We start from the raw sequence: 23,471 nt of genomic DNA, 5'->3' as shown, positions 1-23,471 counted from the left end.
CTGCAGGAAATTGTTGTTTTCTTACTAGTCTGACACAGTGCTCTCTGCTGCCACCTCTGTCCGTGTCAGGAACTGTCCAGAGTAGTAGCAAATTCTCATAGAAAACCTCTCCTGCTCTGGACAGTTCCTGACATGGACAGAGGTGGCAGCAGAGAGCACTGTGTCAGACTCAAAAGAAAACACCTTTTCCTGCAGGACATACAGCAGCTGATAAGTATGACAAGACTTGAGATTTTTAAAACGTAACTGTCATTTCAGGGTCATTTTTCTGAAAACATTAAATATCAACAGTACAAGCGATTTAAGAAACTCTGTAATAGGTTTTATGTACTAAAAGAGTTTCCTTCTGTAGTGAAAAAGCAATCTCCCAGCCTCCCCCCTCACATCAAATGAAGCAGGATTTCTGTCTCCATTATGTGGCTATGGAGAGGGGAGGGGCTGATAGGAGTGACTGAGCACGGAGCAGTCCTGCACAGCACAACACCCTGCAATCTTCTCTCAGTAAGTTCACAGATAAGCACTGACCTTTCTCACCGCAGAATCCTGCGGTTTAGGTGCCCAGAGAGTCTACAGACAGCTGACCTTCATGTCACCTCTTCCTGCTCCCTCATCTCCCTCAGCCCCTCCCCCCTTCATAGGTTTACAATGGAGAGAGCAGAGCCCGTCTTCACTGGCTTCTCTGTAATGAAGACGTGTTTGCCTGATAATGCACAGATAAGAAGTCAGGGGGGGAGGCTGGGAGATTGCTTCTTGAGTACAGAAGGAGGCTTTTTTGGCTGATGAAACCTATTACAGAGTTTCTTAAAATCGCTTATACTACTGATTTCTGCAATAAAAAAAAACATGACAGTTACGCTTTAACCCTTTAACCTCTTAAGGACATAGGACGTACCGGTACGTCCTATGTCCTCATTAGCACTTCAAAGCGGGGCCGCGCGGCGGCCCCGCTTTGAAGTGCCGCGATCCCGGGTGCCGCGTGTAGCCCGGGACCGCCGCTATTAGCGGGCACGGTCCGATCGCCGTGCCCGCTAATTAGCTAATCGGAGGCAGCTGTCAAAGTTGACAGCTGCCTCCGATTACCGGAGGCAACGTTTCCCTGGTGTCTAGTGGGGGAGATCGCTCCTCCGGGACCTTGTCCCGGAGGAGCGATCTCCGTTACTGATGCCGGCCGGGGACGCGTCCAAGATGGCGCCGTCCTCGGCTCGGCACTCGTTTGTTTCCGGCTGCAGCAGCCGAAAGCAAACGAGTGCCGATCTCATGGATCTCTGCAGCATATCTATGCTGCAGAGATCTCTATGAGAGATCACAGTGTATATACTAGAAGTCCCCCAGGGGGGCTTCTAGTATATGTGTAAAAAAAAAAAAAAAACGTGTTGTTAATAGTAAAAATCCCCCTCCCCTAATAAAAGTCTGAATCACCCCCCTTTTCCCAGGTTTTAAATAAAAGTAAACAAATAAATAAATAAATAAACATGTTTGGTATCGCCGCGTGCGTAATCGCCCGAACTATTAATTAATCACATTCCTGATCTCGTACGGTAAACGGCGTCAGCGCAAAAAAAATCCCAAAGTGCAAAATTGCGCATTTTTGGTCGCATCAAATCCAGAAAAAATGTAATAAAAAGCGATCAAAAAGTCGTATATGCGCAATAAAGGTACCGATAGAAAGATCACATCATGGCGCAAAAAATGACACCTCGCACAGCCCCATAGACCAAAGGATAAAAGCGCTATAAGCCTGGGAATGGAGCGATTTTAAGGAATGTATATTGGTTAACAACGGTTTGAATTTTTTACAGGCCATCAGATACAATATAAGTTATACATGTTACATATCGTTTTAATCGTAACGACTTGAGGAACATGCATAACAAGTCAGTTTTACCCCAGGGCGAATGGCGTAAAAACACATTTCCCCCAAATAAAAGAAATGCGTTTTTTTTTTCAATTTCACCACACTTTGAATTTTTTTCTGGTTTCGCAGTGTACTTTATGCAAAAATTCAGCCTGTAATTGCAAAGTACAATTAGTGACGCAAGAAATAAGGGGTCATGTGGGTTTCTAGGTGAAAAAATGCAAGTGCTATGACCTTTTAAACACAAGGAGGAAAAACCGAAAACGTAAAAACGAAAATGGGCCATGTCCTTAAAGGGTTAAGGACGTGGCCCATTTTCGTTTTTACGTTTTCGGTTTTTCCTCCTTGTGTTTAAAAGGTCATAGCACTTGCATTTTTCCACCTAGAAACCCACATGAGCCCTTATTTTTTGCGTCACTAATTGTACTTTGCAATTACAGGCTGAATTTTTGCATAAAGTACACTGCGAAACCAGAAAAAAATTCAAAGTGTGGTGAAATTGAAAAAAAAAACGCATTTCTTTTATTTGGGGGAAATGTGTTTTTACGCCATTCGCCCTGGGGTAAAACTGACTTGTTATGCATGTTCCTCAAGTCGTTACGATTACAACGATATATAACATGTATAACTTATATTGTATCTGATGGCCTATAAAAAATTCAAACCGTTGTTAACCAATATACGTTCCTTAAAATCGCTCCATTCCCAGGGTTATAGCGCTTTTATCCTTTGGTCTATGGGGCTGTGCGAGGTGTCATTTTTTGCGCCATGATGCTTTCTTTCTATCGGTACCTTGATTGCCCATATACGTCTTTTTGATCGCTTTTTATTACATTTTTTCTGGATTTGATGCGACCAAAAATGCGCAATTTTGCACTTTGGGATTTTTTTGCGCTGACGCTGTTTACCGTACGAGATCAGGAATGTGAATTAATAGTTCGGGGGATTACGCACGCGGCGATACCAAACCTGTTTATTTATTTATTTGTTTACTTTTATTTAAAACCTGGGAAAAGGGGGGTGATTCAGACTTTTATTAGGGGAGGGGGCTTTTTACTATTAACAACACTTTATTTTTTTTTTTTACACATATACTAGAAGCCCCCCTGGGGGACTTCTAGTATATACACTTGGATCTCTCATTGAGATCTCTGCAGCATAGATATGCTGCAGAGATCCATGAGATCGGCACTCGTTTGCTTTCGGCTGCTGCAGCCGAAAACAAACGAGTGCCGAGCCGAGGACGGCGCCATCTTGGACGCGTCCCCGGCCGGCATCAGTAACGGAGATCGCTCGTCCGGGACAAAGTCCCGGAGGAGCGATCTCCCCCACTAGACCCCAGGGAAACGTTGCCTCCGGTAATCGGAGGCAGCTGTCAACTTTGACAGCTGCCTCCGATTAGCTAATTAGCGGGCACGGCGATCAGACCGTGCCCGCTAATAGCAGCGGTCCCGGGCTACTCGCGGCACCCGGGATCGCGGCACTTCAAAGCGGGGCCGCCGCGCGGTACGGTACGTCATATGTCCTTAAGAGGTTAAATAGATGTAAATTACAAATTTATATAACTTTCTGAAACCAGTTGATTTGAAAGAAAAATATTTTCACTGGAGTGCCCCTTTAAAGAAATCAGAACTAAACACGGGCAACTTTAAGTAACTGATCATATGGTTTTAAAACTTTTTTTTAAAAAAAGCATCTTTCCTGGGTAGGTACTGCACTTTAATTCCCAATAGAAAGTCTATATATAAGAAAAAAGATTTCTAATTGTACTCCCCTCACAATCTGCCCCCCCCCCCCCTAAACCGCTTGTACCTTTGGATAGCTGCTTTTAATTTAAGATCTGTCCTGGGGTCCGTTCGGCAGGTGATGCAGTTATTGTCCTTAAAAACAACTTTTAAACTTGCAGCCCTGTGCCAAATGGGCGTGGCCTAGATTGTGTATGCATTAGGCTGAAACAACCTCTCTGTCCCTCCTCCCCGCCCTCCTCATCATTAGGAATGCTCCAGGCAGATTGTCTCCTATTCCTCACCTGTGTCAGCACGGTACACGGGCTGGATTGATAAGGCACCTGTGCAATGTTCAGCATGCAGAAAATGTTCTAGGGGCATTCCTAATGATAAATAGGGTGGGGAGGAGGGAGGGAGGGGTGGTTCAAAGTTAGTGGACAGACACTCTAAGCCACGGCCGTTGGGCACAGGGCTGCAAGTTTAAAAGTTGTTTTTAGGACAATAACTGCATCACCTGCTGAACGGACCCCAGGACAGATCTTGGATTAAAAGCAGCTATCCGAAGGTACAAGCGGTTTGGGGGGGGGGGTCAGATTGTGGGTACAGAGTCACTTTAAGATCAATACCTACAGAGGTGACATGTTCTCAGCCTGGAAATCCGATCTGGTGTGGTAACTCTTCCCCTCGCTTTCTCTTACTGTTACCCCCTGTAGGTTAATTCTGTAATGACTTTAATTGCTACCACTGAGTCATTTCCTAAGATTTCAACAGCTTGAAATGCTCATCAATAACTCATGGCTGGGCTGCTTTATACTCGGTTTAATAACACTAGCCATGGGTTCAGCAGCTGGCTGGGTGACCTGTGTGGTTAGGGGGCTGAGCGAAACCAAAAGCCGTCACAAGGAGAGCTGCTGCAGTGCTGGGATCTTCCATTGTGCAGATGTTTTTTTAAGGCAGCACAGTTTACATAACAGATGTAGGAACATTTGTCTTCTAGCGAGAATGGCAGCTCCGGCTCGCTGATGGCTGCAGAAACAAAGGAGCAGTTCACATTTTAAGAAATTTAGGCTAATGGTAAAGGATTCATGCAAATCAGTAAAAAGATGGTTTCTATGCTCAAAAATTCTCCAGAAAGAAGTAAATATGTGACAAAGAGATCCATGTCTGCCCTGAGGACAGGGAAAAAATGAAAGCAATTTAAAGGGATTCTCTGACGGGGAAAAAACCCATCAAGTTTGTAAGTTATTTCTATTTAAAAATCTCAACTCTTTCAGTACTTACCAACTGCTGTATATCCTGCAGGAAGTGGTGTATTCTTTCCAGTCTGACACAGTGCTCTCTGCTGCCACCTCTGTCCATGTCAGGAACTGTCCAGAGCAGGAGCAAATGCCCATAGAAATGCTCTCCTTGTCTGGACAGTTTCTGTCACAGACAGAGGTGGCAGCAGAGAGCACCGTGTCAGACTGATCTGTATAACTTTCTGACACAAGTTGATCTGAAAAAAAAATTAAAAAATCTCCAGAGTGCCCCTTAAAATTTCCAAAGCAAAACACCTGACTTACTGCAGCTCATTACTTACTCTCTGAAAGGAGATATTAAATGCATTGTGCAAGCATATTTTGGATATATATGGCTGGGGGGAATATACTCATTGACCCAATCCCCCGCAGTTGCCGTTCCACCATATCTCAATAACAGGTAACTGCTTACTCCACCATATACTGGCCAAAGGAGTGTCCCACCTCAGTCAGTGACCGGCTGAGTGGGTAGTTCCTGCGGGGTCGATGCATCTCGAGAACCAGGAAGCAGCAGTGACAAGCAGGAACTGAAGGACGGCAGATGTGGGGGATCAGGAAGGTGAGTATCACTTCTTCTCTTTTTAGCTAGAGAGATCATAAAAATATACATGGACAACTCCTTTAGGACAGAGTTTGCCAAAATAATTAGAATGTCTATCAATATCATGAAATCTACAATGGAACCACTAATGCAGATGTAACCAAAGCCTAACCTAAACATGGAATTACTGGCCGCTAATAGAGTCCTGTGATGACAACCAGGGGCGGATTACCATAGGCCCTGGGCTGTTCACCAAGCCTGCCCCCCCCAACCCACTGTAACTAAGGCAGCACTAACGTAGAGTTCACAGCACAGGATAGATAATACCACAAAGCCCTAAAGCAGCAATTTGTTGCAAAGAACTGTAGTCAGGAGACATTACACCACTAAAAGTATGTCTTTTTGGGTGGTCATGGGCCCCCCAGGAGCTCAGGGCCGAGGGCTACTGCCTGAATCGGACCTATTGACATCCACTACTGATGACAACACACCGTAGCAAACAGGTAGTTTTTAAAGCGATTCTGTACCTACAATCTGTCCCCCTCAAACTGCTTGTACCGTCAGATAGCTGGTTTTAATCCAAGATCTGTCCTGGGGTCCGTTCGGCAGGTGATGCAGTTATTGTCCTAAAAAAACAACTTTTGAACTGGCAGCCCTGTGCCAAACGACTGGGGCTTAGATTGTGTATGTATTAGTCTGGCACAACCTCTCTGTCCCTCCCCCCCCCCCCTCCTCATCATTAGGAATGCTCCAGGCAGATTGCCTCCTATTCGTCAGCTGTGTGAATACTGAACATGGGCTGGATCGTTAGGGCACCTGTGCAATGTTCAGACAGGAGAAAATGTTCCAGTGGCATTCCTAATGATGAAGAGGGTGGGGAGGAGGAACGGAGGGGTGGTGCAAAGTTAGGGCACAGATACTCCCATTGGGCACGGGGCTGCAAGTTTAAAAGTTGTTTTTTTAGGACAATAACTGCATCACCTGCCGAACAGACCCCAGGACAGATCTTGGATTACAAGCAGCTATCCAAAGGTACAAGTGGTTTGGGGGGGACAGATTGTGGGTTCTCGGGCTCTTCCGGCGTACTTGGTTCTTTCCGTCGCTCCATAGGAATGAATAGAGCTCCAGGTCACGTGCCTACTCAAGGCTCTATTCATAACAGAGTCGGCAGGGTCAGATACGGAGATCACCAGGAGGTTCAGGGGTTGGACCCCCCGCGATCTTCTAATTGGGAAAAGTACATTTTTACCAGAATACCCCTTTAAAAAGGGGAATTATTTTACTAGTTTTGAAGGGGCTTTCTGCTCCGTCAGTTACACATAGAATTTATTATTTGATTGGGAATGGCACGGACTTGATAGGCAGATTTCTCAGAGTATTATTCAGCATATAGAATTTCTACTTTTATTGATTACACTTAACCTGCTGCTTTCTCAACATCTGTAGTTAATAAAGATGAGTGAATGTCAAGCAGCGGAGCGGGTTCTTGATCAAGTGGAATGTACACCATTTGTAGTAATAATGAATGCTTGGCAGATCCCCCAATGCAGAATTACTATCCCATTACATTGATATCAGTGACCTAATCAGACTAAAAAAAACAATATTAAAGAATCCTCTTACACCTATACTTCATGGTTGTAGCACATTTAGCCTGACTTTCCATACTAATACATGGATTATGGAAAGGTATTTGCTTAAAGAAATATTTATGCACGTTATCGTCCAGAGGTAGAACGTTCTTTTTTCCTGTACGGCTACAAAGAGGTTTTTGATATGAAATTGCATTTGATGACGGGAAGTCTTCTAGAACAGCAGCTGGAATACATTTCTTGGAGAAAAATTTGTCAAAACATGAATGAATGGAGAATTTCATTTCCATGGCTTTCATACTGAACTTTGATATCATTTGTCTAATTCAGCCAGATTCCATGACTGTATGACCCACTAACAGAACCGAGATCCTAAAGTAATACGTAAACGGCTTTAAACTAGAGGTAACTATACACTGTACAGGTAGACGGCACAGTCTAAAGGTCCATGTAAGGAGGTGACGGGCAACCTTTTGAGCTTGGTGTGTCAACATTCGGCAAAACGGGTATAACTCGGATGGTGTGTCACTTCGAGAAAAAACACCATCATTTTGCGATATTTATAGTCTAAATAACAAAAATATGTAATTGTGTAATTGTAATATATACAGCAACTGTATTTATTAAACCAAAAAATAATTATTGTGTGAAGTAAACTACAAAAAAAAAATTAACAATTAAGAGTACCAACCAGTAGTCTTCTGTCACTATTAGGAACAGTAGACACTACCCCACCTGACCCCCATCCCCAAACACACTTCCTCACCTGACCCTTCCACACACAAACACACACACACTACCCCAGCTGATCCCTATCCCTCCCCAAACACACATACTACCCTCCCTGACCCTTCCCCACACGCTACCCAACCTGACCCCCATCCCCCCACACACACTACCCCACCTGACCCTTCCCCACACACTACCCCACCTAACCCCCATCCCCTCCCACACACACTACCCCACCTGACCCTTCCCCCCCCCACACACACAACCCCAATTGAACCCATCCCCCCACACACACACTACTCCACCTGACCCCCATCCGACCCCCACACACTACCCCACCTGACCCCCATTCTCACACACACTAACTTTCCTGACCCTTATCCCTACACACACTACACCACCTGACCCCCATCCCCACATACACTACCCCACCTGACCCCCATCCCCACACACACTACCCCACCTGACCCCCATCCCCATCTGACCTATCCCCACCCAGTGACGTAGCTACCATAGAGGCAGGGAAGGCAGCTGCTATGTGGCCTGTGCAGGAAGGGGGCCCTGGGGAGAAGGTAAAAGCCTGTCCTGTGTCCTTCTGCTTAACCCCTTATGTACTACAGTGTATAAGTGACCTAATGTTTACTTATATGCTGCCACACAAAAAGGGTTAACAAGCAGAAGACAAAGAGATCTCTGCAGTACTGCCTGAGTTACAGATCAGAGCAGACTAGAGTCCGTAGTGCCAGTACCATAGAGAATTCTGATAACGCTTGATAGTAGGGATGAGCGAAGCACGCTCGTATGAAGCTAAACGATCGGCCTTTGTATCCTGCTATCTGCCCACTCTGTGGAGAATACAGTCTGAAGACCGGCTTGACACATGAACACGGCCTATGGACTCAAAGGCTGATTAGCTTCATATGAAGCTAATAAAGTGTGCTACGCTGATCTCTACAAGATAGTAAGGACCATTTTAGACAGGCCAACCTATTTCCTGAGACAAGTGTAGACCGGCACTTATTTAGGCTATGTTCACATGCTGTACAAACAAAGGGTGTTGTTTAACGCTACCTATGTCCAAAATTAAAGGGGTTATCCAGCGCTACAAAAACATGGCCACTTTTTCCCCTCTCTTCTCTCCAGAGTGGGTGGGGTTTGGGACTCGGTTCCATTGAAGTAAATGGAGCTTAATTGCAAACCACACCTGAACTGGAGACAAGAGAGGGGAAAAAGTGGCCATGTTTTTGTAGAGCTGGATAACCCCTTTAATGATCCTGATCAGTAATTCAGGCCGCAGGTAGCGTTAAACAAGGGCCAGTCAGAGAGTTGTCACTCTCTGTGTATCCGCGTCTTGGAAGAAAGCCTTCAGAGACATTGAGGGAGCAAGCGTATGTTCTGATCAGTGCGAATTACGACGCGATCGCACAGCTATTAGACATCACATGATTGGAATATATAGCCCCCTCCATGTCTTGGAAGACTTACTTCCAAGATGTGAAACTACAGGAAGTAAGCGTCGGGGAACAGGGACGTTTCTGGGGCCTCTGTCACCCCCCCCCCCCCCCCGTCCAGACCACAATGCATACCTGCCCACGCCCCCCCCCCCCCCCCCCGTAACCAATAACACCCACCCCCGCACGCTCCGGCCCTGCAGCCGCTCACCTGTCCTGCCGCAGCCATCCTGTCGCCAACGATCACCGCTGTCACCTCATCGCGGCCCCCGCTGACCCCGGGCACTCACAACTCGCTGGAGGACGATGACAGCTGCTGACTGATGGCGCAAGAGCGCGGTTAGTGGACATTGGTGAGCGTTGGTGGTGGGACTGGACGGCTGCGGCAGGACAGGTGAGCGGCTGCTGTCTGCCGCCTCATTCCACCTCATGGCAGAAGCGGCCCTGTGGGGGAACAACCTACAAGCAATGCAAGCTGCTCCATGTCATTCCAATTAACAGCTCTCTGATTATTCTATAGCCGCTCTCCTGAACATTTATCTAAGCCCAAATATTGTTTAATTTATGTTTCCTTTTTTATTTTTAGAAGCTTAGATGAGGAGAGACTGGGGCAGCACTACCTGTCCGCACTCCCCCAATGCCCTGGTGCTGTTCCATTGACTGAGAGCCCACTCAGTCAATCACTACACTGTCCCGCCTCCGCCATGAAATTCACTGCAGTATAGTACGTGGGAACATACCCTAAGGCTATGTTCACATAACATATTTTTTATGACAAGAACAGTCATTGTTTTAAATTTAAACAATGGGCATACTTTTCATACAGAAATGTGTTGCATTGAAGTCAATGCAAACAACGGCCGTTTTTCACACAGTGTATTGGACAACAGCCGTGGAAATAGCTGAAATGTCAATTATTTCTGGCCATTGTACACTGATTTCAATGCAATTTTTCAATGCAACAATGGCTGTTGTTTGACGCTCACTACAACTACCATTGTTTTAGCGTGCCAAACAATGGCCATTGTCCGGAGCTTGTGCGTGTGTGTCTGTTATACACTATATATATATATATATATATATATATATATATATATATATATATATATATATATATATAATTATATATAGTGGTGCCTTGGATTACGAGCATAATTAAACCAAAGCAAATTTTTCCATAAGAAATCATAGAAATGCAGACAATTGGTTCCAAACCCCAAAAATAATGATTTATTATTCCGAATAACATGTAAAACAAATGAAACAAACAGCAGAATATGTGATATTATAAGTTACTGTACAGTAATGGAGAGGATGGGAAACACAAGGACTGACAGAGACTGCAGGGAGCATGAAGGAATGAGCAGGACATATGTGGGCACAGTATAGCAGCACTCTCTGTCCGGGGAGAGAGGGGTTACAGCTATGAAGAGATTAACTCCACAGTCCTGTCCCCTGATGTGAGCCCCAGCCTGAAGTGGATCTACTATGATTTGAAAGGTGAGGGAGACTTCCTGGGTCACAGTACAAGGCTGTAGACCCCGCTATGCAGACCATGCCCCTCCTCCGCTCGTGCTCCCACCCAGTACAGGGAGATATATATATATATATATATATATATATATATTTGCACAGTATCTAAAAGTAGTCAGTAATAATAATAATAATAATAATAATAATAATAATAATAATAATAATATGTGATCTCCTCTTGCTAGAATTTTATTTCCTATGCACCAGGGAATATATAATGCAAACCATCTTTATTGCTTGCAATATGTTACAGACCACTGTCTAGGTTCTTTTAAAGGCACTAATGCATTACAGATCTTTACAGCATATTGGCTTACTTGGTGAGCCCCTTGTGAGTTCAACCTTCCTTTGCTTTCAGAGGAGGGCCAGCGAGAGTTTCTGGTACTGTTAGTTTGCCATTTATGCCGTTCCAGAATGAGCCCTTTATAAAGAATACATTTGTATTTGTAAGTTAAAAAATAAAGAGTTAAATACTTTTCAGGGTAGGGAACCTTAGAATGAGGATGAATTATATAAAAAATAATCCTCGCAGGGGTAGCACGAGCGGGGAGGTGACAGGAACATTCACATACATTAATGGAAGGAAAAGGAAGGAAGTGAAGCTCAGGAAAGAAGGTGTCAAAACAAGGTCAGGCTCTAAAACAGAAGGCTGCGAGGTGCAGGGGAAGCGTGCTGTAATATCAGATACAAAAAAAGCCCATACATTTGTATCACAGCTGACCAGAGCAGGACTTTAAAGTTTTTAATGGTCAGGGTCTGGGTTTTCAGACCCCTACTGACTGTTAGGGCGGGTTCACACTACGGAATTCTCGCGGACAATGTCCGCGGAATTCCGTCAGCTGTCCGCCCACACATCTGGGCGCCTTTCCGCCGGCTCCATAGACACCATTCTATGGGCCGGCGTATTCCGCTATACGCTGAAAGAAGTGTCATGCGTGGCGATCGAGCCGGCGCAGGGGGCTGCGGATGAGCGGGGGCCGGGCTGCGGGCGGACGGACTTTCGCGCAAAAACTGTTTACACGGAACGATCAGCGAATTTTTTACGAACGACGATTTAAGAACAAGTTGAAAGATCAAAATGAAGGATTTCTCACTCGTCGTTCGATCGTTCGCTGCGTTTACACGTACGATTATCGTTCGAATTCGATCGTTATCGTGCAAATTCACCTGATAATCGTTTCCTGTAAACGCAGCATTAGACGACCTGATATTAGGGCAGTAAGGGCTGCATGGACAGTGTTAGCGATATCCCAAACACCTGACACCTTACCTCTCCCTGCTCTCAGTCTTCTCTCCTATGCTCTGCAGCTTCCCAGCAGCAGCGTCTGAGCGACCTGTCTCAGGACAGGCTGGTCAGCCAATTACAGGACAGGACCGCTGTGGCCTGTGATTGGCTGAGCGGCCTGTCAGCTGAGCGATGAGCAGGTAATGTATGCTCCGGGCTGGGGCTGCGGGCGGCCTGGGGGTTAAAGGGGCCGGGTCCCATACAGGCAGCATGAAATCCGCTGCGGATCCAGTATGTGTAAAGCTACCCTAAAGATGGTTAGAACAACCAGATCCCCACCAAAAACGTTATATTTGTCTCTATGTCAACTTTTTTTTTTACAATATAATGTATATTATATATGTGCACTTACTGTGATATATACGTGTGGCCTTAAGCATATGTGCTAATTTGTGAATAGAAAAACAAACTAGTGAAGGCTCTCCGTGCATTATGGGAACACTACTTAAAGAGGTTAATATTCTCAAATAACCAAGCTTCAGAGATGTGTGAGTGTCTCATTGTCTGATCAGCTTTATCATAAGGGGAAATTTATCAAACATGGTGTAAAGTGAAACTGGCTCAGTTGCCCCTAGCAACCAATCAGATTCCACCTTTCATTTTCCAAAGACTCTGTGAGGAATGAAAGGTGGAATCTGATTGGTTGCTAGGGGCAACTGAGCCAGTCTCACTTTACACCATGTTTGATAAATCTCCCCAATATATATGTATATGTATAAAACAGTGTCATGATGACCATGTCTCTGGTGATATCCTTTAATGAAGGTTTTTTTTTCAACAGCTTTAAGCTCAATAGCAGCAATGGAGAATGTTACGCAGCCTGCAATCACCATGGCAAATTTCAGTTTGACGACAACCAACGTGTCCCATCCAGCATTTGATCCAGTCCATCTCTTTGGTAAGAACAGACAATGATGCTTTTTTAATAATAGAAATGTTGATATTTATAAATATATTAACTATTAATGATCAAATTAGCCTTTAAGAGAATTTGCCAGGTGTTTAATGCTGCCCAATCCAGGGGCTGAATAAAACAGGTAAAGGCTATCTCACCGTAGAGAGGGATAATTTAATTTAAAGAGACTCTGTCAGTATGTTTATGGTGTCCTCTCTAAGGGTAGTATAAACTAGTGACAGAGAAGCTGAACAGAATGATGTATCACTTACATTGTTCTATGTAGCTGATCCAGAGATATCCTCCTGAATAACATGGACAATAAGCAGTCCTCTCTATTAGGTGCATGAGCCCATTAGTCCTGGATATTCATGAGAAGTAGAAAACTCCACCCACCAGCTGTTGATTGGCAGTTATCTATCCATGCTGTTTATAGGCAGTCAACTGTCAATCAGCAGGAGGGGTGTGGCAAGAATCATATTCTTCTGCATATTAGGAGAACAGTAAGTATGTAGAACGGAAAGATGTAAGTAATACACTAATCTTTTCAGCATTTCTGTCACTAGTTCTGCTGCCGTCATTTAAGGTGGAATAAACCTAGTGACAGATTCTCTTAAAGAAACAAGTCAGGAACAGGGTATAAAGTGAAGAGGACTAGATCTCTCTGCCGTACTAATTCTGAGAGAGATCTCTCAGCACATAAAGGGAAAGACCTGTCAATCAAGCCGCAGAGTAAACAGCAGAGGGGCTGTTCTCCTGAATGTATGCCCTGGTCCTGGCTGTACTGCTTCAGCGTCCTGGAGGTGAGAAGAGACCTGAAACATGGCAGGCCCACTTAGCTATTTAGCGGCTGTAGCAGTGTCCTGCCTCTGCCACTAAATGACTGAGCAGGCCTGCCCCGTCACGTCCCAGGTCCCTTCTGACTACCAGGTAGCAGCCAGAACAGTGGACTGCAGCCATCAGTGCTGTAGCTGGGAAGGTAAGTAGATGGTTTTTGTTTTCACCCCCTCCCTTCACAGGCATACTGAGCAGAGTTCTGCTTTAATAGTACAGTGATGAGTAATCTTGCATGGCACATAACATGTAATAGTGTGGCTGGCACCCTAAGGAGCTGTCCCTTGCATTACTATTAGGGCCCGTTCACACTGAGTGAAAGTGGCAAAACTCCAAGCGGAGGCCGCGGACACGGCTTGAAATTCAGCCTGCCCCATTGTTTTAATGGGATGTTTCGCTCGCCTCCACTCTCCGCCCAAAGAACTGACATGCCAATTCCTTGGGCAGAGAGTGGAGGCGCACGAGACATCCTATTGAAGCAATGGGACAGGCTGAATTTCAAGCCGCGTCTGTGAGCTCCACTTGAAATTCCGCCACTGTTGTGAACAGGCCCTTAGGGATGACCTACTGCCATATGCAAGGGCTCCCTTGAGCAGTGCACCAGCAGGGGGCACTGTGTGCAAGCCAAGAGACAGCCATACTCAAACCTGACTTCTCAGTCGCAGTAAGGTCCTTTTACACAGAAAGATTATCTTACAGATTATCTGCCAAAGATTTGAAACCAAAGCCAGGAATGGATTTGAAAAGAGGAGAAATCTCAGGCTTTCCTTTATGACCTGATCTCTGTGTATTGTCTGTTTCTGGCTTTGGCTTTAAATCTTTGGCAGATAATCTTTCTGTGTAAATGGACCCTAACAGTTTCTTGTTAATGACAACACTAAAAGCGATGCTATGATGCTGTCTGTCCATAGCGGGTCATGTAAAGGGTGGTGTGACAATACGTTTCCTTCTGCTAAGCTCCAGGACTAGTTTGTCCTTTTTGTGGTCTGGATATTGTGATCGTCCTGACAAAATTGGGACTGCTGGCAAGTATGAGGAACTATGGGCACAGCTCAGAGCAGTTCTAGTTCTCTTGGTTTCATATATATATAGTAATCCAGTATGAATATTATTCCTTTAGGGTGCGTTCACACCTACAGGATCTGCAGCAGATCTGCAGCAGATTTGATGCTGTGTTCAGTTATTTAAATGAAATCTGCTGCAGAAAATCAGCTGCAGATCCTGTAGGTGTGAACGCACCATTAAGAAACATTGGGGAAAATTTTGAGTCTAATTTTGAGGTTTTTTTCTACACAGTATTCGTCTATTAATCAATCTGTGAATAGAACATTCTGACCAGACGTAGGCCGCCACCAGTGTGACTTCAAATAGTCGCAAACAAGAAATTTGGTGCGATTCCAGGATCGTGCAAATTTTTGGGTGAATGCTCAAAACTAGCAAAAAAAAGGACTCATCTAAAAAAAATATTCGCCCGTTAAATACTGGTTAATAAATAGACCAAAAATGGGTGAAAAATCCAGTTATTCACTTAAAATAGTCTTAAAGCCCTTGATAAATGTCCCCCATTGTGTGTGTTATATTATTTTTGCATAAACTGTTTATATTTTTGTCTTCCTTTCTCGTAGCAAACACATATGAAGGAGATGCTGAAAAATGCTGGTTCCTATTTAGTGTTGCAATGCTGCACCTTAAGCATGAACACTGGTGCAACTGGAAACGCACTGTCAGGTATAGTATACTAAGTAAAGAAACTTTTTACTAAATGCAAATGTATGTTTGTGTTGCCTTACACATCTGTTATGTGGTGTTTTACAGGCAGTCCTAGGGCTGCATCCACCTTCTCCAGGCTGCAGGATTCAAATTGCTAATTGTTTGGGCTCATGCCAACGATTGGCATACTGGCAGAGCACCATTCAGTTCAATGACATGGACACTGTCTACTAGTAACTACATTTGGGAACACATCAGCTCAAGCTAAATGAATGTATGCGTGCAAGAAATGGCTTGAATGAAGTCTGTAGCTGACTACATTCGAGCCATTAAACTGAATGAACCCGTTGCCAGTATACTGCATTATATGTCGCCATACCTTTTTTGAAAGGTTGTGGACATATACCAACAATAGAATGAGTTAAAGCGACTCTGTACCCACAATCTGACCCCCCAAACCCTTCAGATAGCTGCTTTTAATCCAAGATCTGTCCTGGGTTCCGTTCGGCAGGGGATGCAGTTATTGTCCTAAAAACAACTTTTAAACATGCAGCCCTGTGTCAAATTGGCAAGGCCTAGAGTGTGTGAAATAGGATTGCCACACCCCTCCATCCCTCTTCATCATTAGGAATGCCCCTAGAACATTTTCTCCTATTCATCACCTGTGTGAACACCGCCCATGAGCTGGATCGTTAAGGCACTTGTGCAGTGTTCAGGTGATGAATAGGAAAAATCCTGGCCAGAGGCATTCCTATTGATGAGGAGGGTGGGGAGACGTTGCAATCCTAGGGGGGACACACACTCTAGGCCACGCCAATTTGACACAGGGCTGCAAGTTTAAAAGTTGTTTTTTTAGGACAATAACTGCATTACCTGCCGACCGGACCCCAGGACAGATCTTGGATTAAAAGCAGCTATCCGAAGGTACAAGTGGTTTGGGGGGGTCAGATTGCGGGTACAGAGTCGCTTTAACACAGTGTGAAGCCTAGGGTATAGACACTCTAGGCCACAACAATTTGACACAGGGCTGCGAGTTTAAAAGTTTTTCTTTTAGGACAATAACTGCATCACCTGCCAAACGGACCCCAGGACAGATCTTGGATTAAAAGCAGCTATCGAAATGTACAAGCGGTTTGGGGGGTCAGATTGTAGGTACAGAGTCACTTTAAACCCTACAGTGATATTTGTTAACCAGCTCATTTTAAAAAAGCAAGCCTCATATATTTAATGATATGCAGCATGTCACCATTTTTTGTCTTCCTCCACTATAGAATATACAGTTATTTGCAAGACTGCTTGGAAACCAGAGCCGAAAATCGTTCAATCGCCTTCCCCAATGAACTAGCACACAGCATCATTTTGGAAGCCCATTTGCTATACTTTGTAAATTGCAGTCTTTTGTCCGAAGAGCTCATGGACCCTCCGGAGAATATTTTGCTTGGATTAATTCTTACCCCCATCTGCCTAATACCTGTCCTGGTCACAATCGTTGTGTACAAGAGCAACGCTAGCAAACCGCAAACTTGAATATTAGCTACTGACATAAGGGACAATGTGACTGCGTTTCCTAACTGCTTGTATCAGCAGAAGGCTTTGAGAGTCTTTGGTCAATTTTATGACCACGCCCGATCCTTAATGCTCATCTACAGCTCCTTCCATCTTGGAATGACTACAAATATTTACTCCCTTGCTCTTCTGGTTTATGGCGATATAAAAAATATAGCTCATCATCCTTCCAAAAAACTTTTATCCTGTAACCAACGTAACTGGATGATCCAACTATCGCAACCCAAGATTGTTTAAAAAAATTACAGAAGAAACTAAATATTTTGAGAAAATTGAATATTGCATCAATTTCTTCTCCGTCTTCTTCTCCATCATGGACAAAATTCGAGATTTTGTGACCACGATATATTGTAGTCGATTGGAATTGACATGGTTTCCTCTTTGGAAAAAGCCAGTAGCATCTTCACGCGGGAACAATAGAGTTCTGATGATCAACTGTGACGGAAATGAGCATTTTGGCATTATTTTAATGTCTTGTTTTATTGTAAAATATAGTGTGTCTGTGTGAAGACACCCATAGGCTATGTACACACACACAGTATTTCCGTCAGTTTTTTGGTCAGTGTTTTTTTTAGCCAAAACCAGGAGTGGAACTGACAGGGCAAAATTATAATGTGAAGATTTGCACAGTTTAAGTTTTCAACCCACTCCTGGTTTTGGTTGAAAAAATAGTGACCAAAATACTGATGGAAATACTATGTGGAATACTGGAAGCTTCGAATATGTTATATTTTTCTGCTTTACCTGTTTGATAATATTTATAAGAATGCATTAGCATCTCAAAACGACAAGTGACGTGTAACGAAAGGCTTGCCTTCGGCCTGAGGGACTGGACTATTTGTGTTGAACTGTATTAGTGAACAGTGATGACGTGTGTATGTGTGTGAATGTTAAAAACATAACTCTAAAGACTTATAGTAAAAAAAATATAAAACTGAAACTCCTGACTTTGCAGGAAACAAATATGATCATGGCAAACGGGAACCATTTGGGTAAATCTACACATAACAATTTGTGAGAAAATTGTACATAAAATAAACGGTGTGAACTATTTATATTTTATTTATTTCAATTACTTTCACTTTGGTGACGTTAGTGTGTGTGTGTGTATGTGTATGTGTATATATATATATATATATATATATATATATATATATATACATATACACACACACTACATAAAAACTGCAATTTGAACTTTGGAAAACTATTAGATTAGATTATCAATATAAGCTAAACACAGTAATATAGCTTCTCTTTTTATATCGTCATCCTAAGGCTGGGTTCACACTACGTATAACACCGGTCGGTGTTACTGAAGATCATCCCAGCCAGTACTGGACGGATCATCTTCATTACTGGTGAATTCGTCCACATCCCAATTCACTGCTGCACACAATGGAGCATGTGGCTGCAGCATATGTGAACTGACATATTATCTGCGGCCGCTGTTTAATGAATAGCGGCCGCAGAAAACTGGCATGTTAGTTTTTTCGTGTGGCCGGATGGAACCCTGGCCGGAGTGTATACTATGTGTATACTATCCGGCCTGGATTCCATTCATTCAAATACCCTTGTATGAAATATTCCGTGATTCTTTGCTTACTGGTATTGTGCCGAGGGACTGGCGTAAGGCAAATGTAATGCCGATCTTCAAAAAGGGCTCTCGAACTTCCCCAGGTAACTATAGACCCGTAAGCTTAACGTCCATTGTGGGGAAACTATTTGAGGGGCTTATAAGGGACTACATCCAGGAATATGTAGTGGCTAATAGTATTATAAGTGATAACCAGCATGGCTTTACTAAGGACAGAAGCTGTCAAACCAACCTGATATGTTTCTATGAAGAGGTAAGTAGAAGCCTGGATGGCGGCGCGGCTGTGGATATCGTGTACCTGGATTTTGCAAAAGCGTTTGACACAGTTCCTCATGGACGTCTGATGGGTAAGTTAAATTCTATCGGTTTGGAAAATTTAATGTGTAACTGGATTGAAAACTGGCTTAATAATCGTACCCAGAGAGTGGTGGTCAATGATTCCTACTCCGAATGGTCCCCGGTAATAAGTGGTGTACCCCAAGGGTCAGTACTGGGCCCTCTTCTGTTTAACTTGTTTATTAATGATATTGAGAATGGAATTAACAGCAATGTTTCTATCTTTGCAGATGACACCAAGCTTTGTAGTACAGTACAGTCTATGGAGGATGTGCAGATGTTACAGGATGACTTAGACACACTGAGTGTTTGGGCGTCCACTTGGCAAATGAGGTTTAATGTGGATAAATGTAAAGTTATGCACCTGGGTACTAATAACCCACATGCATCATATGTCCTGGGGGGAGTTACTCTGGGAGAGTCGCTGATGGAGAAGGATCTGGGTATACTTGTAGATAATAGACTACAGAACAGCACACAATGTCAGTCAGCTGCTTCTAAGGCCAGTAGGATATTGTCATGCATTAAAACAGGCATGGACTCACGGGACAGGGATATAATATTACCGCTTTATAAAGCTTTGGTGCGGCCCCATCTGGAGTATGCCGTCCAGTTTTGGAATCCGATTCATAAAAAAGATGTTCTAGAGCTGGAGAGGGTACAAAGACGGGCAACTAAACTAATAAGGGGAATGGAGCATCTTAGTTATGAGGAGAGATTAAAAGAATTACATTTGTTTAGTCTGGAGAAGAGACGTTTAAGGGGAGATATGATTAACTTATTTAAATATATAAATGGCCCCTACAAGAGATATGGGGAAAAGATCTTCCAGGTAAAACCCCCTCAAAGGACAAGGGGGCACTGCCTCCGCCTGGAGGAAAAAAGGTTCAATCTCCGGAGGCGACAAGCCTTCTTTACCATGAGAACTGTGAATCTGTGGAACAGTCACCACAGGATCTGGTCACAGCAAAAACAGTAGATGGCTTCAAAACAGGGCTAGACAAGTTCTTAGACCAAAATAATATAAATGCATATGTATAGAACCTATCACCCCTCCCCCTTCCCTGTATCCATCCCCTCCTTGGTTGAACTTGATGGACATGTGTCTTTTTTCAACCGTATTAACTATGTAACTATGTAAATACAACGTATGTTTTGTATAAATCACTGCCGTTGATTTATGCAAAACATACGTTGTGTGAACATAGCGTAAGTGTGTATCTCTTTTGGATTTTCAGAAAAGTGCCAAAAAGCTCACATTTACAATTCCTACCTAATAACTGTGAATCTGGAAATGTACAGGTTTTTTTTTTTTTTGGGGGGGGGGGGGGGGGATTCAGCAGAAAAGAGAAGCAGAAGGCATCCCTTTGTATGCTCAATTACATAAGACAGCACTAACATAAACAAACACACATTACTGACACAGGCACTGACTGACTGACACTGACTGACATTGACACACTCAGACACTGACACACAGCACTCACAGCTCAGCCTTCTCCCTCTTCCTCTCTGTTGGTCTGCTCTTCACACAGTGAGGTTGAGGACCTTCAGGTCATGTGATCAGGTCCTTCACCCTTTTCTCTCTGTGCAGGTCCTGCTCCGTCTCCTGTGTCTTCTGATGTTCAGCGCTCATCCTGCACTACAGAGAGCAGGCAGAACATTAGAACACCGGGCCCCTCTACCTCTCTAGAAGCGCTGTGGGGCCCCGGCACTTGCCCGGGTAAGCCCTGTGCTGACGCCGACCCTGAGTGGCAGTTTTCCAAAAAAGTGCAGTTTTTGTTTCCAGCCTAAAAAGGAGACTAGTGATTTTAGTTATCTATAAGTTAGGGAGGCAGCCATAGGATGGTAAAAGACCAAAAGCCTGAAGTACAGGATTAACGTTTTCATACAGTTTAAGGCTATGTTCACACTATGTAAGTCTCCGGACGTAGCGCGTTCCGTGAATAAGCGGCCGGAGATTTACGTAGTTTGCGTACAATGGAGAGTATACGATGTACGGCTGCACAGTTCACACTACGTACGAACTTACGCCCGGATCGTACGTGGCGCCGTAAAAAATGAACCAGACCATTGTTCGAGGACGAAAATGCCGTAACTTACGCCTGTAGCGTAACATGTGGTCCCGTACGTAGTGGCGATTTCTTAATTTTTCTTCTTTTCTTTGCCGATCCAAAAGGTTCTGTGGGGTGTCCGGGGCTAGGCAAAGCTTTCCAAATAAAAGGCCGCTGTCAGATCGCTACATAGGGCGCTCGGGAAGCGTAAGTAGACTACGGGCGTAAGTTCGCGGTCCGTACGTAGCCGGCCGCAACTTGCGTAAATCCCCAGCCGGAGTTTAACACGTATATGTCCGGCCGCGAAAATATGCGGCCGGACATATACGTAGTGTGAACATAGCCTGAGGATGAAATGTGTATAAAAAATGGACGCAAAAAAAAATTTGTGCAATGATTACGTAGTATTTCAGTTTAAAAAAAAAATCTCCAACGATCATTATTTTCGCTAATGTATAAGCAGCCATTGGAAAGAAGACCTGATGTCGGAGAACATCATATTATTGCACTACGATAAGGTCCTCCCAAAATTGGCTGCACGAATGCACAATCCCATGATTGTACAAGGTCACATGATCACACTACAAGAGTCTTATAGTAAATTATAAACTGAATATTTAGGAGTATCTAAACCGGTAGTATATGGGAGCACATGAAACTTTGGGATATTTTATTAAAGAGATCAATTCTAGAGGAAGAAGCAGGAGCTCCATGGAGGAGCTAAAACACTGCTTAAAGAGTCGCTGTCATAAAAAGTAACTTTTGACATGTCATCAGGCACATCAAAAATGATTAAAGACCCACACCAACAATGTAACGCCATGTTCACACAACGTAAGTTTTGAATTAATCGCGGCCGTTTTCAGTTTGCAACAACGGCCATGATTAATTTAAAACTTACGTGCACTGCAGGCTAAGGGAATCCCGGACTGAGTGTATACACATAGTATACGCACCGTCTGGGATCCCTTGCGGCCTCATGAAAAACTGACAACGAAATAGTGGCCTCATCCGGCTGCTACTGCATAATCTTCACAAACACCGGCCGTTCTGTGACCCGGCCGGGTCACAAAACGACCAATGTTTTACGCCGTGTGAACATGACCTAATGGTGTATTCACACAGACAGACTAATGGATTTGAAAAGAGGAGAAATCTCAGTCTTTCCTTTATGATCTCTTCTCTGTTTATAGGCTGTTCCGGGCTTTGACTTATAAATTCTGTCAGATAAATCTCTTTGTGTTAGCGTACCCTAAGGGTATGTTCACACTGAGCAAAATCGGCGGTGGAGCTCCCCCACCTGCCAAACAGCAGTGTCAAATAGTGTGTCTGTGGGAGGGCTCGCGCCTCCACTCTCCCCAGCTCTCCGCTCAAAGAATTGACATGTCAATTCCTTTAGCGGAGAAAAGAGGTGTTTAAGCCCTCCCATAGACACTAAGGCAGGCGGGAGAGCCGATTTTGCTCAGTGTGAACATACCCTTGGTCTATGGGGCTACATTGTTGGAAGGAGGGTATGTGCACACTACAGATCCAGGCGGATCAGCCGCCGCGGATTCCGCAGCTCGCCCCCGCGCGCATCTCCACCCGTGCTATAGACTCGATTCTATCCACAGGCAGATTCCGCCATCTGCCCGAAGAATGAACCTCTCTCTCTTCCCAGCTATATGTCCTGATCACAGCAGTTCTCAGCAGTGAGACTCACCGCGATCAATGCCTGGTGACATATCTAAAGTTATTTTTAATGACAGTGACTCTTTAGGGCTATGCTCACCCAACAATCGTTTTGGTAATGCAAATAATGATGATGATTTTTGCGCCTTTTGCCATCAAAATGACAGCCGTCCAAAAAGAGGGACGCCAAACGACATTGTGTGAACATAACCTAACTCAACTGGGTAAATCAACTGAACATTTCCTTGACATTCTGGAATACCTTTTCCTTTGGAATTGGCCTGAATTGTTAGAGGTTTATTGTCCTCAGTCTTTAGCTGTGCCGCTCCACTTTGGTGTATCTCTGTCTTGTTTGGGATATGTTCACGTTTTTAATCTGTTACAGATTTCTTAGTGCTGATTTAATCAATACAAATAAATAAATCCACAACATCAAAAATGCATCACAAAATCGCCAGTAGATTATGTATGTGTGAGTTCTGTCCTAAAGCATGTATCCTCTATTCATTGCATAGGTGATAAATTGGTGGGGGGGGTCCAGCTAATCCTATGAGAGGCACCCTGCATCAAGACTACAGCTAGGAGGAGTGAATACAGCATTGGCTAAGCATATGCACTGCTGATTAGTGATGATCAAACTTGTCAAACATTTGGGTTTGTCCAAACCAAAACACTCTGTATTTGATTCCCGGTTGTTGGAGAAGTTGGATGCAGCCCTAGGAAGCAATGGAAAACATAAATATAACCCTAGGCTGTATTCATGTTTTTCTGGTAGCCCTAGGATTGCATACAACTTC

General features: G+C 44.0%; 1 protein-coding gene and 1 long non-coding RNA gene across 3 annotated transcripts in view; one reads left to right on the top strand and one right to left on the bottom strand.

The window, feature by feature from the left end:
* RAMP2 (receptor activity modifying protein 2) overlaps positions 1-17,712 on the top strand; it is a 41,111-nt gene extending 23,399 nt beyond the window's left edge. For both annotated transcript variants that reach the window (XM_069953341.1, XM_069953342.1), the window contains exons 2-4: positions 12,793-12,909; positions 15,366-15,468; positions 16,722-17,712. In XM_069953341.1, the coding sequence (XP_069809442.1) occupies positions 12,793-12,909; positions 15,366-15,468; positions 16,722-16,977 (476 nt within the window). In that variant the 3' untranslated portion in view covers positions 16,978-17,712. The remainder of the gene's footprint in view (positions 1-12,792; positions 12,910-15,365; positions 15,469-16,721) is intronic.
* LOC138772735 (uncharacterized) overlaps positions 1-23,471 on the bottom strand; it is a 117,535-nt gene that overhangs the window by 46,264 nt on the left and 47,800 nt on the right. The window lies entirely within an intron of this gene.

The sequence above is a fragment of the Dendropsophus ebraccatus genome, chromosome 14 (genome assembly GCF_027789765.1).
Source record: "Dendropsophus ebraccatus isolate aDenEbr1 chromosome 14, aDenEbr1.pat, whole genome shotgun sequence".
NCBI classification, from domain to species: domain Eukaryota; kingdom Metazoa; phylum Chordata; class Amphibia; order Anura; family Hylidae; genus Dendropsophus; species Dendropsophus ebraccatus.
This window is presented reverse-complemented; position numbering and strand designations above follow the sequence as displayed.